Here is a 17641-nt window from a genome sequence, read left to right as displayed (position 1 = left end):
GGAAAGGAACGACCCGTCCCACGACGCCGCCACAAACAATGACATTATAGTGAGAATAAGGAAACGTGCGACGGGAACACATGATATCGGTGATTGGATTTGGCTAAGACAAGCATAATAAATTAATTAAGTACTTTAAAAACTTCTTCATAAGCTTTTGCTTGATATTTAGTTTTGTAAACTTACCCCATGAAAAGAGATTCCAGGAAGGCCAGTCCAGTGCGACTGGCTCCGACTATTACGATACTATTGTTGACGTATATTTTTGGTAAACTTGTCATGGGCCGCTCTATTGTCCAAAGTGCAAACGGTGGATCTCTAGAATTAAAACAACATTTTTCTTACTAATAAATTCAAAATCTACCTACCATTGGAATATTATTTGCCTATTTCATTTTTATGCCAGTCATCAAGTTAGGATGGGGCTCATTTGTCGTTAGGAGCTAAAGATGCTATAGAAAGACTTAGTAGAATAACATGACAATACCCTGGAACCACCTGGAACCTAAAAGAAGACTTCTACGAGCCCGCGTTTTCGTAATGTTTTCCTATAAAAAAAAACATGGACCAACACCAAAAGTAGAGAGAAACAGCGAATTGATGGTTTTTAAAGCGAAATGTGGTGGAGACGTATTGTATCGCCATTGACAGCAAGACGCACCACCAATCAGTAAATAACTTCAGAGTTTAAAATAAGACAAGACTGTTTATGAAATGTTTGATATTTAAGACGGTTTAAACTTTGAATACGATTCATATATAGAATGCAGCATCTTACAAACTAATTTGTTTTGTATATTACAGCCATTGTACGATACTCTATTGATTGAAAAGAGTGGCGTTAATTATAAATTAAAAAATTGAGTTTCTTGTATGTTTTTCTTACGTGCTCTACTTTTATTACTACTACTACTATACTGACAATTCAAAAGCGCTTAGTTTAATTGAATAAAGTTTATTTGCCTTTGATTTGGTGTGCCACCCTAAGATGCTTTATTTGCGCAAGAGTGGTCCCAAAGATCAGACCAAATGATTCACTATTACCAACGCTTCTTGATCTCACAACAGAAACTGCATTTTGTATCTTATTTTATGCCCATTCTGTCGTGTCAGTATTATTGTCATTGTACAGGTTCTGTACTATTGAGTTATAATAATGCTTTGAACAGCTTTGTGGGACATTTGGTTCTTTGCTTTGTCGTCCCATTAGAATTTATAAATGAAATATTCTTTACAACCGGAATATACCAGATAAAAATCAGGATGAAATAGTAGGAATAGATTAGGCCCACCGTTGCTAGTCTAGTCAAGATAAAGGAAATTGAAAATATTGTCGAAGCGTATTTTTGTACATTCAAATCAACTTACATTTCCTTAAAGATCTCCTCCAAAGCTTTAATTCCCCTTGTGTTAGGGAAATATCTGCGAGGTTGTACCGGCATCATATAACTCGCCAATGTCATTAAGTGCTTGCTTGGTTTCTACGCAGAATTGTGAAAAAAATTATTTTCCACGATTACAAAAAGGACAATTCGGAGATCCTTCATCAGGGTGTGTGGAGTGGGTTCTCAATAACAAGTCATAGTGACACGTGAGTAAAGCCGTGCTAACAAATAAAGTCATAATGTCTCACGAAAGTCTTAATAATTTGATTACAAAAAGTTTTTTTTTGGAAACCAGTCTCCAATTTCGCTATTTACAGCTTTTCTTCTACAAATAAAATAAATGGGCGGCTACTTTGCTCTACAAATGTGTATCGCTTGCACCTAACTACTACAACCCTTTCGGAATATGTAGAGTGTTCTAAATTACACAACAAGATGTGAAAGTAGAATACGAACCTCACTCATATTCGGTTAAGCAACGGTCTAGTAACTTTGCTAGTGATGCAAATGCGAATAGGTGCAGCGTGGATTTACACTAGGGGCAGTTGGGGCAAGTGCCCTGGGCGGAAAATTTTTTAGGGCGGTAAAATTTTGAAAGTGAAACAATTTTTTTTTAGTCTTATCAATGTTGCTCAATATAATTAATTAATTCTGTTAATTAATAATTTCTGGTTTAATTGATAATTCAAGAAATTCAATTTATCCATTATTTGTAAATTATAATTATGGCACGTTTAGTAAAAATTAAAAATAAAAACGATTTAATCAATTTATTCCCTTGGAGGTTTAAAATAATAATCGATTTTATTATTTTCTGAAATTACAAAAAAAAATAATTAGTATTTGTTTTCATAAAGTTTCTGCAACAAATTAGTTATTTTAGTTTTGAAAAATAAAATATATAAACTATCAGTTTAAGTAAAATTATTGGGGCGGATTTTTTTCCGGTGTCCAGGGGCGGCATTAAGTTTAAATCCGGCCCTGAGTAGGTGGTGGTGATAAATTTCATAAGATGACTTACAAACTAGTTGACCCTACTAGTTTATATGACATTAGAGCCGAAGGGACAGTTAAAGCAAATTACTGAAGAAATAAATGAATAATATAATAAAAAAATAAGCTTACCATATCTCCTTTAGCAAAAAGTCGACATGCCCAGAAGAGGCATGAATATCTAGTTCGTCTCAAAATGTCCCGTAAATACCACCGGCCATGTGGTTCCATTATTGGAGACATTATACCGGCCAGAATCTGATAAGCGGACACTCTATTTCAGAAATATATCAGAGCCCTATCATAGGTATCTATAAAGTTTTTGGCCATAATATTAACATCAACATAGTTAGAATCAAAATCAAACCTATTCGAAATTATAAACCTACTATTTCCAAAAAGTAAAATAAACCTTGTAATTTTATGTATAATATAATAATTACGAATCTACAAAAGCAAACAGAAGAGACATGATTTCACTTAAGAATAAAACATACATATAGTACGACGACCTGTATAGCCGAGTGGTTAGCGATCCTACCTACTAAGCTAGAGGTCCCGGGTTCAAATCCTGGTAGGTGCAAGCATTTATATGATGAATATGGATGTTTGTTTCCGAGTCATGGATGTTTAAATGTATTTATGTATGTTTATATGAGTTTATATATGTTTAAGTAAGTATATTGTATTAAATATATCATTGTCTTGTAACCCATAACACAAGCTATATATACTTAACTTGAGGCAACATAATTTGTGTAAAATGTGTGTCAATATTATTATTATTATATTAATATATATTTTATTATATTTGCATATAATTGACTAAGGAAATAGACAAGATATCTCTAGAGAGAAGTTCTCCGATGAGGCCAGGATAGCATTGCATGACAAGGAAGACGATGCTATGTTCTGAGCTGGAATAAATTCATTGCATCGTAGGGATGTTGTCTACATCAAAAAACAGCAAGCTGAGTGGACATCGATACATGAAGGAAGTTCTAATTTCTCATGCAACAACTATCCGAAAACTGCATCATATGGATGGTCGTGATACGTCCTCCGCGAGGCAATATTAAAAAAAGTGTGTGTGTACTTATGTATGCACGCAAGAAGTTATACTTCTTTGGCATAACGAAAGCAAAGATTTATTCCTCGTGATATTCTACGTTTTTAAAAAGAACAATTTTGTGAAATTTTTAAAAAAAGATGGCTTTGACAATTAATTATTAAATTATGAACACGGCTGTATGGGCTTGAACCCTTGGCCTGTCCTAAAAATTGACGAAAAAACCAAAAAAAGAACGAATGACGCAAACGTCAGAAAATTTTAGAAACCAACTTCACCCTGTTACTTTTGTGTTACAGTGATGCGCGCGCATCTTAAAATTTCACTCTCTACATATTTTCATAACGCGCCCAAAGAAGTATAACTTCAAAAATATTCTAGCTAGCTATAGCTATAGCTTTCCCAGTTATGCTTTATATTATTATGGTTGATTCTTCCAACTGGCCAATCCAAACGAGCGACGTATCAAATAAATTTCTTAAAGAGAATCTATTAAAATCATTGCTATAGTTGGTGGCTTATTTTTGCAAATGAAGTGAAAACTGTGAATATTTAAGTTGCGTGCAACTTTGTAAGTATTACCATGTTTAATTTCTATGAGAATATTATATTACAACATCTGCCCGCAACTACGTCAATGCCGTATTCGGCTTCTGGAAAGTATGAAAATTTCGGGACAAAATATGGTTACTTCCCCTATATTGACTTGTGTATCTGTACGTGGGCGCAAAATTATGATCATCGGTGGTAGATCATTATGGTGTGGAAGCGTAGCAATTAACTAATTAGGATATTGCAATTATATTTAAATTCTTGCAGACAATTCTAACTACAGGACTCAGACCAATGATATAAATTTTATTCGCAACGATTATATAAAAAAAAGATAGAGTGAAGTAATTTTGGTAAAACCTCTGCATGATGATAGCCTTAGTATTACACCATACATGCTAAACTCATAGGTAACAATAAAAAGGTTTTAAATACACACCGCAGCGTCCGTTCCAAAGCGGTGAGGTTCAGATTTCAAAACATACTGCGCCCTAATTATTGTACCGTCGTCTAAAGGTCTACAAAATAAAAAATAAAATGGAATATACACGGTAAAATGAAGCGTGGATAACGAAGCACATAGCTGTCATTTTAACGATAGAATTAACAAAAAATAATTTAAAACAGACTATACAAATGTAATGCTTATATTATGAAGGTAAAAAATAATCATTCTTATGTATCGGGTTCTACAAACTTTCTTTAGTAATTTAAATCTTTGGATTTAATGTATTCGCTTCCTGTGCCTAAATATAGGCCTGTATTTTTTTCACCTTTGGAGATGTGAAAAATGTTTGACACATATATATAAAATCAAGAAGCGTTACTTTTATAATTCTTAAGATTTATTATATTTTAATAACTCACCCTACAACAACAAGACCTATTGGTTGATTCTCGCTCAAAAGCACGAATGATGAGAGCGTCGGCATAGCAAAACTTTCTTCTAACATGTCCAGAACGTCAGGTTTTCTAGGACAATTCTCGAGGATCTCATTTATGTTAGGTAAGTCGTATGGTTCCGCTGTACGCACTCTAACGTCACTAAAAGAAAAGAAAATTTTAACAAATCAATCATATCATTCAATTGTGGTATTTTATAGTAAAACTGGCAGTGCCTGCTACTTCATTAACGTGAATTTAAATCTATCTCGGCATTTTATATGCAGTATTCTAGTTGTTTCGAATTTACAGTAATCTGTATATAGAAGTTATTTAAACTATGTATAAGAGCACGAAAGGCAAGTCTCACTCAAAATTACGCCTGCTGCGTAAGATGTTTGTGCTTTATAATAATTATTTAAAAAAAATTAAGATCTCTAGAGGATACGCGATTACTAATTTACACAGGCGAAGATGCTGGCAGAATATAGTCATAACATTTAGCCCATCCATTTACCAGTCAAAAGACTTCACTAACACACCAATTTTCATCGTTAGTTAGTTAAGTAGAACGGTTTCCTAATTCAGAATTTACAACAGCATTTAGTACATCAACATAACCGATCCGTTACAAGTCATCAGTAGCATTTAAAACACGGAATCGGTAGTAGTCGTAATAAATAGGGTCTTTTTAAAATAATTGTATAAGCCTGCTTGAAATAACAATTGGTATAATATTTACTCCAAAAACAGCAACTTACCCTCTGATAGAGTTTATGTGAGCCACAAAAAGAGTTTCATTGATGAATCGCATTCGGAAACTGTATGGTGATACCAACTGAAATTCACAAATTAAATGTAGTGTCCATCCGTGGTCTCATGCAATACCAGAATAATTGGGATATATGCGTATTTTCTGGTACCATTTTCTTCTTAACAACAGTTGTACAGTACAGTTGCTTCATTTAATTGTTAAAACAATTCGTTAATACATGATTACTTAAGTTTATTTGTATGTATTCTATTTAAGTGTTTTATTTATATATAAAAATGCATGCCATGCCCCCCTTGCATCCAAAATTTTGTAAATTTGTTTATTATTTCTAAAATAAAAAATAGCAAAATTTATACTAACAACAAATCACTTGTAACAAGTAAATGATATTGATGAGGGAAAGAAAATAGAATTTACTGTAAAATGTCCAAGAAGAGGAAAGCTGATATTACTGGACGGTAGAGAGATGATACAATAGTCTCTGTTAGGAAACAGCACAAAGGCCGCTTCTAGCATTTCAAAACCGAATCTGAAAATAATATTAAAATAGACGTTAATGGGCGAACTGGAGTTAATAAAGATCTAGAGAAACAAATCAAAACGAAATATTGAGATGGATTAGTCATAGACAAAGGTTGCATCAAAGTGGATAAAGTACATAAATTTGAGTGAATGTAGACGGAACTGCTTGGTAAAATCGATGAGGTGTACAATACATGATCATAGAATCAAGAACCTTAAATAAAAGATTTTATATGAAAGACTTGCTTAGTTGAGACCGCGATAAATCGATATTTTATCTCAACTACTTTGGGGGCATAATTAAATAAACCTAACAAACTTTAAAAAACGTTAGGTGTATTTAAGTTACTTCATTCCGACAGAGCATCTAAAAACCGCTTTAATCTTTATTTAGATGCTTTGAGCCCCAGCAGATCTTGGCCATTGTCATTGAAAAGGATAGGGTTCCACTATCAGTGCAATATCAATGCAAGCTACATCATACCTTGAGTTCAATTTTCTTTCGTTAATGAAACGTTAAGTTGATTTGATATAATACTTAGTGTTTCTTAAATTATTTCTTAAAATATCTTAAAATGCTTTTCAATATCATTACCTCTCATCGTAATCTTGGTGCATGGCAAATAGCTCAAGGATAAAAGCATTTGGTTGCCCGATATAACAAGCTGGTTGTGGTGGTTTCGCAGGCTCAGTTATGACGGGAAATAATGCTGTAAACACACTTAACTTTAACATCTCATAATTATGATGGTATTTTATCATGTTTAAAATGGTACTGGACGTAATGACGGCACTCAGTTTTTAGAATCTAGATGGCGAGGCGGTATGCAGACAAAATCATTGGATGGCTGTAAACTCAATCATGGTTGCGGGAAGCGTACGGTCTTTGCATCTGTGGTATTCTCAATTAGCATTAGCATTATTTTGCCCTTATTACTATTATTGCCTTATTATAAATTAAATAAAAAAATAGAAGTTCTATGACTTTCAACATTATCACAATGTTTACCACATTTTTCTTAAATTATCCAGTTGTAGTGTAGACAATACTTAATTAGTAATTTGATTAGCTACGGCCTTGGAACCGAAACAAATAGTGCATAGGTACACACTAATGTATAACAGCAAAAAAAGGTTGCCGCCGTTGCAGTTCCAACCTTATCCACTCAGCAACCTCTGCAACGAAGCCTGCACTGTGAAAATGATTCAAATAACCCGCCCGTTGTTTTTGTTAATTTTATTCGCACTTGTTCAGAGCGGCCTTTAAGCTTGTGAAGAACTATATAAGCTAAGTTATTCCGGTTAAAGCAACTCTAGCCTTCGGACGGATAGTAGGAATTTTAATTCAAATTTCTTTCTCTAAATAAGCATTAGGAAACTACGGATTTAGGTTACCTTGCCAATATCTTATCCTTATTTCTATACTTGTTAAATTATTCTTAACTTATTGAGGCTTCTTATTTAGTTTGTGTTCCTGATTAAATTGGCTAACATTTATTAATTATAAGCTCGGAATGTACTTACGGCGATACGCTTTAATTTCACTAGTTTATTTTACTGATCCTAAATAAACTTACTAATGTTGTTAACAGCACGCAAATCTAGCTTCTGTTACTTACAACTTCTCTTTCCAATATCCTTATCCAAATACTTGTTATCGTAAAAGGATTCCTTTCTTTTAGCTTTTTTTTGTTCTTCCTCTTGACTGTAAATAATTAATATAAGAGGGTATTGTAACATAGAAATTACTATAAGGCATACGTATAAAAGTCAGTCCCGATGTCTAAAGCAATTATTGAAAATCAGATCAGGAAATAAATTGAAAGATGGATCAGCTACTTTTTCAAATTCAGATTATCAGAAAAGAATATGGTAATGAAACGTATTTTATTGTTCTAACACTTCCAACGAGCTACGCATGTTCAGCGGCCCGATTCACGTAATTTTACATGAGCGATATCGCAGCGACATCTGTCGTTCACCTACGATTCGTATTCACGTGATTTCAATCGCTCGAGAAACGATCCTATCCAAAACTCGCTAAAGCGTATTCACGTCAGCTAGACGGACTTCAATCGTTGTGTCAGTGGTATTTTGCTATATTTTTACAATCGGTTACCAACGATTTAATGTCAAATCGAACGTCTGAGAAGTCGCTGAACTGAAGTTAGTAATTTACAGTTGTTGGCTGTTGTAAGTTTTTTTTCATAAACATGAATATCAGCTTATCTTGGCTACTTTTGAATCTTTCCGAAAGGCAAGACGGGCGAAGAGAACGTCGACGCCGAAATAATATGAGGATCAACAAATATTTTGCTTTCGAAATAACTAATACGGAGTTCGTGAAAACATTTCGCTTTACCAAAGATTTAGTTATTGAAGACTTCGTTCCTCTAATTCCATGAGCGTAATACTATAGGCACTTAGTTTCCTATTTAGGTTGGTAGTTACCAAGAAAGATCTTAGTAGGTCCTACCTACTTATCTGAATAGATATTTACTATATTTAAGACTTTAATTAAATAAATTATAAAATTATGTGCTTTTTTACATTATAGGTAGATAAAGCACTAGCACTTTATGCTAGAGGATCTTACCAAACCATTGTTGGTCAGAGTAATTTCAACTCAGTAGGTATCTCAACCTACAGTGTCTAGAGCAGTGCGACAGCTGGTGACTAAAGCACTCATTGATGTTGAGTTATTCAAAGAACATATTTATTTACCTCTTACTCAGGATGGAAGAGATAAAATAAAGGGTAGGTATTTATTTACCTTTACCTATGTTATTGGACTAATTAAATACCTACTTAAATTTTTATTAAATATTGTAGGTGCTTTTATGAAAAAACTAAAATAGCTCAGTAAGTTATTCAAGCTGACGCACGGTTACAATCTTCGAGCTCATTTTGTTTAATCGAACAAAACGAGACGAGAAAGAGTTACCTACACTTGAGCGAAAATGCAGTTTGACTTTGATGTACTTACGACGGTTTTTTTATTAAAACCATTTGGGTACGACTTTTAATTTTCAGCCTATTAATTTCTGTATAAATTTCTAGTAACTGAGCAAAAGACTCTGATATCATAATAAACATATTTAAAAGAATAAGGTAGAAAATAAAGGAATAGTAGAATTAGACTGGCAATGTCCTATGGCAAGTCGTCGATAAGTCGCTGAGTTTCAGTCCTATTCAGTTGTCGTCCTATCGAATCGGTACGTGAATACCAATTTTGGACCAAGTTTCAATAGGACGACTTCAGAACTACAACGATTTTTGGATCGTTAGAATGTACGTGAATCGGCCTACAGTAGGTACATAATTATTCGATAAATCAGCAAAGTTCGGCTATGTATCACTTTTGCTGATTCCAAATTGAAGAACTGCTCATATCCGTGTTGTGAACCCTTTTGGGGGTAATCTTTTGGAAGAACGCCGGTATAAATGTGCATTTATTTATTACAAGAAGCTGATTGATAAATGAAATATTTTGCTTGTTTAACGGACTTCTACGTAACCGTTCATCTCATGTATAGTCCCCTTTTAGGGGTGAAATTCCCAAAAATCCTGCTTGAGTGCTAACTATTTCATAATTTATGGAACCTATGTAAAAAGTTTGTAGCCCCAGCCAATTAGGCTTAGTTGATCAGGACAAATCACCTGCTTACACCCGTTGAAACCGTTGGATATAAATTTATTGAAACAATATATTTTTATGAAATAAGAAATAATTTAATAAATCAACGAACCATCCCAGTAAGAATTTAGGCACTACCATCAATTCCGGAGGAATATTGACAATCTCGTAATCAAACTCATCAACCTCATCGTCTAGTAGGTTCAGAACATCAAAAGAATACTTCGATTGTGGCGTCTTTGGCTGTTTTTCAGTAACTTTTTGAAATTCTTCTTTCTCAAAACCCCACGTGACCTAAAACAGTTCAATTTGTTTGGAAACAATATTTTACTATGTAGGCTTATCAACAAGTTCAAAATGTGTTCATTTTGGATAAAGCTCCTAAAAATTTGAGCGATGGCTCATTCAGGTCCATAAAAATGTACAGAAAGTATGTATTAGCGCATAAAAAATCCCCATCTCGTGATACTGTTTAAAATTGGTTGAACGAGTTTAAACGTGGTCGCACTAATCTCGTCGATAATCTGTGTGAAGGACGACCTTCTACGGCGACAACTGAAGATAAAATAAATTTTGTGCGGTGTACCTATTATAGAGATTGATAAAATAAGTGACCTATCAAAAGATTCGGATAAGCTTAGGCATCGGTATGAATCAAGTGCAAAAAATGAAATTCCATAAATATTTAGCGGTCAAGAACCATTGTGCCCGTTGGACACTTCATAGTTTGAAACAGGCACAAACACTCTGTCGTGTTCATTGGTGCCGTACAATGGTTGAAATATTGAACGGAGGTAAGTCAAATGCTGTGTTGAACATTCTTACGGGTGACGAAAGCTAGATTCACTGTTATGACCCAGAAACCAAAAAACAGTCTACTCCGTAGGTTTTTCCTTCCGATGAATTGAAATGGAAAAAATATGGTGGTCTCGTTCTTCGGAAGGACAGATAAATACGCAACAATTGTTTTGGAAGATCAAAAAACAATTAATGTCGAGTGGTAGACTAAGCCTTTGCCACTAGTAATGGAAAAGTTCAGAAGAAATAACTCCGCAGTAGGATCCTTCTTCACCACGCACGTCGCACAGCGCCAGACCAACGATCGACTCTTTCGCGATGTCACTCGTGAAATTACTGGGTCACCCGACATACCGCCCCAACCTTAACCATATTATTAATATTTATTCCCGAAAATAAAAGAAAAACTTCGAAAAAAAAGTGTTATGGACGTCGAGACAGCTATGGCTGCGTTTCAAAAGGCCATCGAAGAGCCTCCTATGGAGAAGTGGGAAATGTGCTTTTCTCAGCAGTTCCATCAGATGCAGCGATGAATTGACATGATTGGACACTATTTTGAAAATTCATAATAAAACTAATACCATGCTAGTTTAATATGTTTTTAATTTTCTAAGACTTTCGTGTTTCATGTCCCGCACACAACGCTTTCGCATTACCAAAGTGGATGCCGCAATATAACCTATGAGAACCCTTGACCAAGGCACCTTAACTCTCATTATAAACCCCAGTCGCCTCTTGCGACACCCACGAGCCTGGGCCCTCCTATTGTTTCACACCGGGAAACTTAGCTTGACCAATAACACAAAATTTAAAATAGCAGATATCCATTTAGTTTGGTAATGAGGGTCTGGGGTCATGGTTTAGGAATAGGAAGACCAAGGATTCCTCTTTGGGATGTGCTCACAGTGAAACAAAAGAAAGTTTATTTAACAGTTCCGTTGTATGTGGATGATTATTCCTTAAGAATCACTATGTAGATGAACGCGACACATCCAGATGGTGAGGTCCATTTATCTGTGTATTTGGATTGGTTCATGTCTTGCAACACTAGTAGACGTAGTAAATATGGTATCTTTGGATGTTGACATAAAAAGCAAGTTACACACCATATCACATCTTACGCTGTTTGTGTGGTCACAGCGGTCAATATATTCAGCTGAGCTACGTGGATATTATGGATACCTTCTTAAAAGAGTTACAACTTCCTCAAAGGATATTCTTGACACTCTTTTTGTGATGGCAAAAAAATGGCAATCAATATTTACCACTGCAATACCAGCACGCTTGTTCTTCTTTTCCAGTAGAAATTTAACCTTTTTTTTATGGAATAGGAGGACAAACGAGCGTACGGGTCACCTGTTGTTAAGTGATCACCGCCGCCCACAATCTCTTGCAACACCAGAGGAGCGTTGCCAGCCTTTAAGGACACCTTCCTTTTACGCATTTTTTTTTAATGTAGCCATGTCGCATCGTCCCGGAAATACCGCACAAGGAATCTCATTCCACAGCTTTGTAGTACGTGGAAGAAAGCTCCTTGAAAACCGCACTGTGGAGGACCGCCACACATCCAGATGGTGGGGATGATATCCTAACTTGCGGCGTGTCGTGCGAAGGTGGAATTCGGCGGCAGGAATCAGGTGAAACAGCTCTTCGGAACACTCCCCGTGATAAATGCGGTAGAAGACACACAATGAAGCGACGTCTCTACGCAACGCCAAGTGATCCAGCCGTTCACAGAGCACTGGGTCCTCGACAATTCGAGCTACTCTGCGTTGCACGCTCGCACGTTTTATCTACATCAATGAAACAGAGACGCAAAGGAGCATACGGTTAACTCGATAGTAGGTGATTAAATCGGGCAAGAGACTCACGTAATCGGAAGTGGTGAGGCAACCACCCATGGACATCGGCCCAGGACTCAAGAGATACGTTGCCGGCCTTTAAGTTGGGAGTATGCTCTATGCTTGAAGATCCCTAAGTCGTAAAAACAGGCCAGGAATATTAGTTTAGTGTCCGTGACAAGCTACTTCTTACAGTCGCGTTTGGTATGATAGTGTGCGTGAATTTCTCAAAATAGAGGTTAGTACTAAATTCTATTTTTTTCGACGTTTTCGCAGCTGTTATAGTCTATATATACGTACCAATTATTTAATAATAATAATAATAAACTTTATTGGCAACATAATTACACTGCTGAAATAGGTCATAAATTATAATATAATAACTTTCACAAACAAGTAATTTTAACGTAATATTAGGCTAAAATTATAAGTTACGCAAACTAAACTATAAAAACAATTAAAAAATAATTAAAACAGACCTAGAAAAATTAAAATAATCAAACAATTAGATTGATAAGCAGTGCAATCACTTCAGTATTGCCAATCGGAGGCCCACTCAGTATACGTCGAGCCTTCAGAGCCTCGACAGTGATTTAAGAGGTACAATTGGCGTGCCAATTGTCAAAGCTACTCACATTGTTTCAAATAAGTTATAGAAATATTATGCTTCACTTACCCTGGATTTGATGCTCTTAGAAACGCTTATTTGAGAGTGTTCCTTTTCAGGTTCCTCGGTTTTATCATCCAATAATATGCTAAAGAAAAATATTTAAATTACTGAAATGTTTAGAAACATCTCTTAATCTAAATTAAATTAATGATAATTAATAATAATGTACAAATAGCGCTTTCGACTAATTGCATAGTAATGAAATTATTGGTTTTTTGATGTGGCGACACGAAACAAGAGACGGTAATACAACAACAAGAGACAACAAGCGTCGTGAATAACGATTTAAAGAATTTAGGTACCACTAACAATTTCCAAATTAAATATAAAAAATATGGTTTCGAAAGTAAATAAATCACGACTAATAATAATTGTAATAAGATCTTCTGTAGACAATCTACGAGGCTTGTAAAGTTTTACCCTCTTATTCATAATGGTTCGCTAACTTAAAACTGCCGCTAAGGAGTGTTTTTTCTCATTCTGACTTAGGTCAATAGAAGAAGACAGAGTGAGAATTAGCAATGCTTTAAGTTAGCAGACTATTATGAATAAGAGGGTTAATCTACATAAAATTATTACGTAGTTATATGAAGCAAAAATTGAGCTCCGTGAAAATTCCTTTCAGAATCTGAGGTTGGTTTGTGTGAAGAATGATAAAGAGGACATAGTATATATACAATAATAAATACCATCTTTATCGACAGATATTAAGACATTAATTTGATTAATTTAATAAGTATCAGAATAGTTAATTATCGATTTATTCATTCATTTTCAATCTCAATTATTAGTTGACGTTGAAATTGAATCGCAAACACGATTTTACTACTTCTTAAGTAAAGTAAGGTATCTAATGGGTTTGTTTTTATTCAAGAGGAGGACAAACGAGCGTACGGGTCACTTGATGTTAAGTGATCACCGCCGCCCACATTCTCTTGCAACACCAGAGTAATCACAGGAGCGTTGCCGGCCTTTTAGGAAGGTGTACGCGCTTTTTTTGAAGATACCCGTGTCATGTCGTCCCGGAAACACCGAAACCTCATTCCACAGCTTTGTAATACGTGGAAGAAAGTTCTTTGAAATCCGCACTGTGGAGGAACGCCACACATCCAGATGGTGGGGATGATGTCCTAATTTTTTTTAATGAAAACTAGGGATGAGACGAGCAGGACGTTCAGCTGATGGTAATTAATACGCCCTGCCCATAACAATGCAGTGCCACTCAGGATTATTGAAAACCCAAAAGTTTTGAGCAGCACTACAACTGCGCTCATCATCTTGAGATATAAGATGTCAAATCTCATTTGCCCAGTAATTTCACTTCCGACACCCTTCGGATCGAAACACAGCAATGCTTACACATTACCGCTTCACGGCAGAAATAGGCGCCCTTGTGGTACCCATAATCAAGCCGGCATCCGGTGCAACGGTGCCTCCCACTGGTGAAGGATTAGTGGCAAGACTGACAACTGACCTACTGCTCGACTCCTCAAGTCCAACTGGAGTCGGTGGTGTTATCTTCTCCAACCGCTTCAAACCAGCGAATGGCGTGAGATCAAAACTCTCCTCCAGTTCTTCGTAATTGATCTGGGTATTGAGACACATCACGCCGACTGCCACTTCTTTATGCTATTTATAATATAAAATAACGTTAATTTTACTTAATTATGCGATCGGTATTCCTCTGGAATTTTTTATGACAAATAGAAACAAAACGAGCCGGACGTTCAGCTGATGGTAATTGTTATGCCCTGCCCATTACAATGCAATGCCGATCAAGATTCTTGAAAATCTCAATAATTCTGAACGGCGCTACAAATGCGCTCGTCACCTTGAGACATAAGAAGTTAAGTTTCATTTGCCCAGTAAATTGACTAGCTACGGCGCCCTTCAGACCGAAACACGGCAGCTTCATGGCAGAAATAGGCGCCGTTGACCCACCCGTAATCTAACCGGCATCCTGTGCTAAGAAGCCTCCTACTGGTAAATGCCCTTAATCGCCTCTTTCGGTAAATGCCCTTGAACCTGTTCTTTTTAAGCCCCGGAGAGGCACGGGGCAAGAATTGTTTTGATTAAATTTAAGCTAAAGCACTAACGCCGCTTCGGAAAAAAATCTCGCTCTGAGAGACTAGAAAAATATTTATTTATCGATCTTACCCATTACCAGAAAATACAGAATTACTTAATATAAAGAATGATTTAATAATACTTATTCAACCAAAATCAGCATGCCTCGGTCTTAGGTATCTATTAGATTGACTTTAGCTTAAGAACCATTTATAAGTTACATTTCTCCATGCTTTCCTGTAAAGATTCTCTACTAACTGATGTTTAAAACCCTAAAATAAAAAATAAAAAACTACAATATATTTGTGGGTAAGTGACGGAACGAGAATACAATCCGATCCAGTGACAATATGATATGACTCACTGACATGTGACGACCCCGTTCATGCTGCACTGCGCTCTTCACATGTGTCGGCACTCTAAGACTTAAAATTAAAATGTTTCATGTTGTGTCTGTAAAATTACCTCACATACGAGCAACACCCGCTCTGAGTCAGGATGTCTGGAGATCAGCTCGCTCACGTAGTAATCGCCGTACAGCTGACGAAGTTTTTCAGATTGTCGGTCTATTATTGGCACTATATCATCGTTGTCTTCTTCACTGTGTATGAAGTTAACCATTAACATTAATAACTCTTAATCAAAGTAGGATTATAATTTCATCATTACACATAGCTGGTTTTCCACGTTATTCCATTATAATGGTGCAAAGTCATGTTTAAACAGTACAATCTATTCAAACAAAGATGTTCATCTAAATCGAACCAATTCTCCAAAAGGTTCCTGTCTCCTGACTGTGTGTTTGAACGGGTGAACTTTCCAATTAAATTACTAAATTGAACTATTTAGTTCCATTTGACAGTTAATTTATTATAGCTAACTAGCTATAGCTAACTAGCTGACCCGACAGACGTTGTTCTGTAGATAATAAAAAAATACTGTTTTATGGTAAATTTGCCAATAATATTTCAAAACATCAAGAATTATTTCGTAAAAAATGCTGCCTGTTGTTATAATGAAATTGTTTCACAGCGGAACTGTCAAACCGTGCGTCACTAAATTCTCTCATGGTAAATATGTCCATATAAAACAAATATTGAAAGTAAAAATAATTATGGGTAAATCGAAGTAAAAACTATCCTATCTCTCAAGTTGGACCAAACTGCACTCCATGAAGTAATCCCCATTAAAATCCGTTCATTAGTTTAGGAGTCCATCGCGGACAAACAACGTGTCACGTAATTTATATATTAAGATTACTTACATAATATAAATTGATTATATGTCTGAAACTAATATGATAAAATATAAATGATAAATATAATTATAATATGATAAAACTGAAGCGGGCACCGCGTGCTAACCCTTCAACCAGTTTGAATTCCAACTTCCGATTGCTTTTAAAATAAATAGGACATGAGCATTGAATACTTAAAATAGTTTAACACCTCTCATAAACACAGATAACAAAACTTGATACATCGAATCTAAAACATGTTAATAAGTACATTAACAAAAGCCAATCCCTGTTTTTAACTCACTTTTAGATTTATAAAGTAATAATGAGCGAAATTAGCACGTAGTTTTAACTTTTAAATGATTTTGCATATCCTGGACATGTAATGTAAATTGTAAATATTTGATGAAACATTAACAATGTAAAATCGATGGTTGACCCTATAAACAAATGAAGTAATCCCTGAAGGCGCAAAACCTTAATGTTACAGTCAATCAATCATCTCCCTGTTGTGCACACCATAAATAGATAACTATCTAAATCCAATTACTGAGTCAGCTCCTTTTAGCAGGAAATCACGCGCCGCACAGTTCATTTAAATTTCTAATTTTATATAATTTTTGATACCTATTTCATTTAATTTAGTATTTTAAGATTGTAATTAATACCGCAGATTTAAGGTGGGTGTTTTTTATTGCTAATAAAGTGTTTCTAATCTATTCTATCTATAAAAAGCTAAGCACACATCAAATTACAACCAAGGGTTACCATGTGTTAACTGTTCCAAATAATAAATATTACTAACACAGCTCTTCTCACTTTCAATTTGAGGCATACATCATTCCTTTCGACAACCATCAGAGATGGTAGCTGGTCGCCCGGGACACCGCGTTCTATAGCCTGGATCCGTTTGAAGGATACCTCCGCACGCGATTGGCCAGGAACGAGTGCTTTTTAACAATAATTACAAATTTCATTGTGCCTCATAGAAACAACAATAAACATACTACTAATAATCATAGAATAAAATCGCCGATGTGATACTACAGGGCATTGATATTTTCATACCAAGCTCTGTAGTACCGATCGGTGGCAGATCAAAACCCTGATTCGATGCGTCTCTTTAAAGCAGGAACTGTCTACAAACAATTAAAGTTCTAAAGGAGAAATACCATGTTTCCTGAATCATACGGCATACTGTTCCTTCAAAAAA

The 17641-nt window shown here is 35.4% G+C and overlaps 1 protein-coding gene across 1 annotated transcript; it reads right to left on the bottom strand.

The window, feature by feature from the left end:
- Positions 1-5655: 5655 nt before the first annotated feature.
- Positions 5656-17374, bottom strand: LOC126967838 (cilia- and flagella-associated protein 61-like). The gene is made up of 8 exons (XM_050812525.1): positions 17234-17374; positions 15657-15792; positions 14599-14753; positions 13131-13209; positions 9928-10109; positions 7798-7883; positions 6774-6888; positions 5656-5719 (listed from the first exon to the last, which is right to left on the bottom strand). Exons 1-8 carry the CDS (start codon positions 17284-17286, stop codon positions 5656-5658), a joined length of 870 nt encoding a protein of 289 aa, XP_050668482.1. The 5' UTR covers positions 17287-17374.
- Positions 17375-17641: the final 267 nt, after the last annotated feature.

This window comes from Leptidea sinapis, chromosome 14, assembly GCF_905404315.1.
Source record: "Leptidea sinapis chromosome 14, ilLepSina1.1, whole genome shotgun sequence".
Classification (NCBI taxonomy): Eukaryota; Metazoa; Arthropoda; class Insecta; order Lepidoptera; family Pieridae; genus Leptidea; species Leptidea sinapis.
This window is presented reverse-complemented; position numbering and strand designations above follow the sequence as displayed.

Bases quoted from the DNA above. Each gene is read 5' to 3' on its own strand.
- LOC126967838 (XM_050812525.1), bottom strand. From the start codon at position 17,286: ATGGTTGTCGAAAGGAATGATGTATGCCTCAAATTGAAAGTGAGAAGA. The intron at 15,793-17,233 runs GTTAGTAATATT...CTTCATACACAG, and splicing joins TTGAAAGTGAGAAGAGCTGT to TGAAGAAGACAACGATGATA. The intron at 13,210-14,598 runs GTCAGTTGTCAG...ATTTTTCTTTAG, and splicing joins CTTGAGGAGTCGAGCAGTAG to CATATTATTGGATGATAAAA.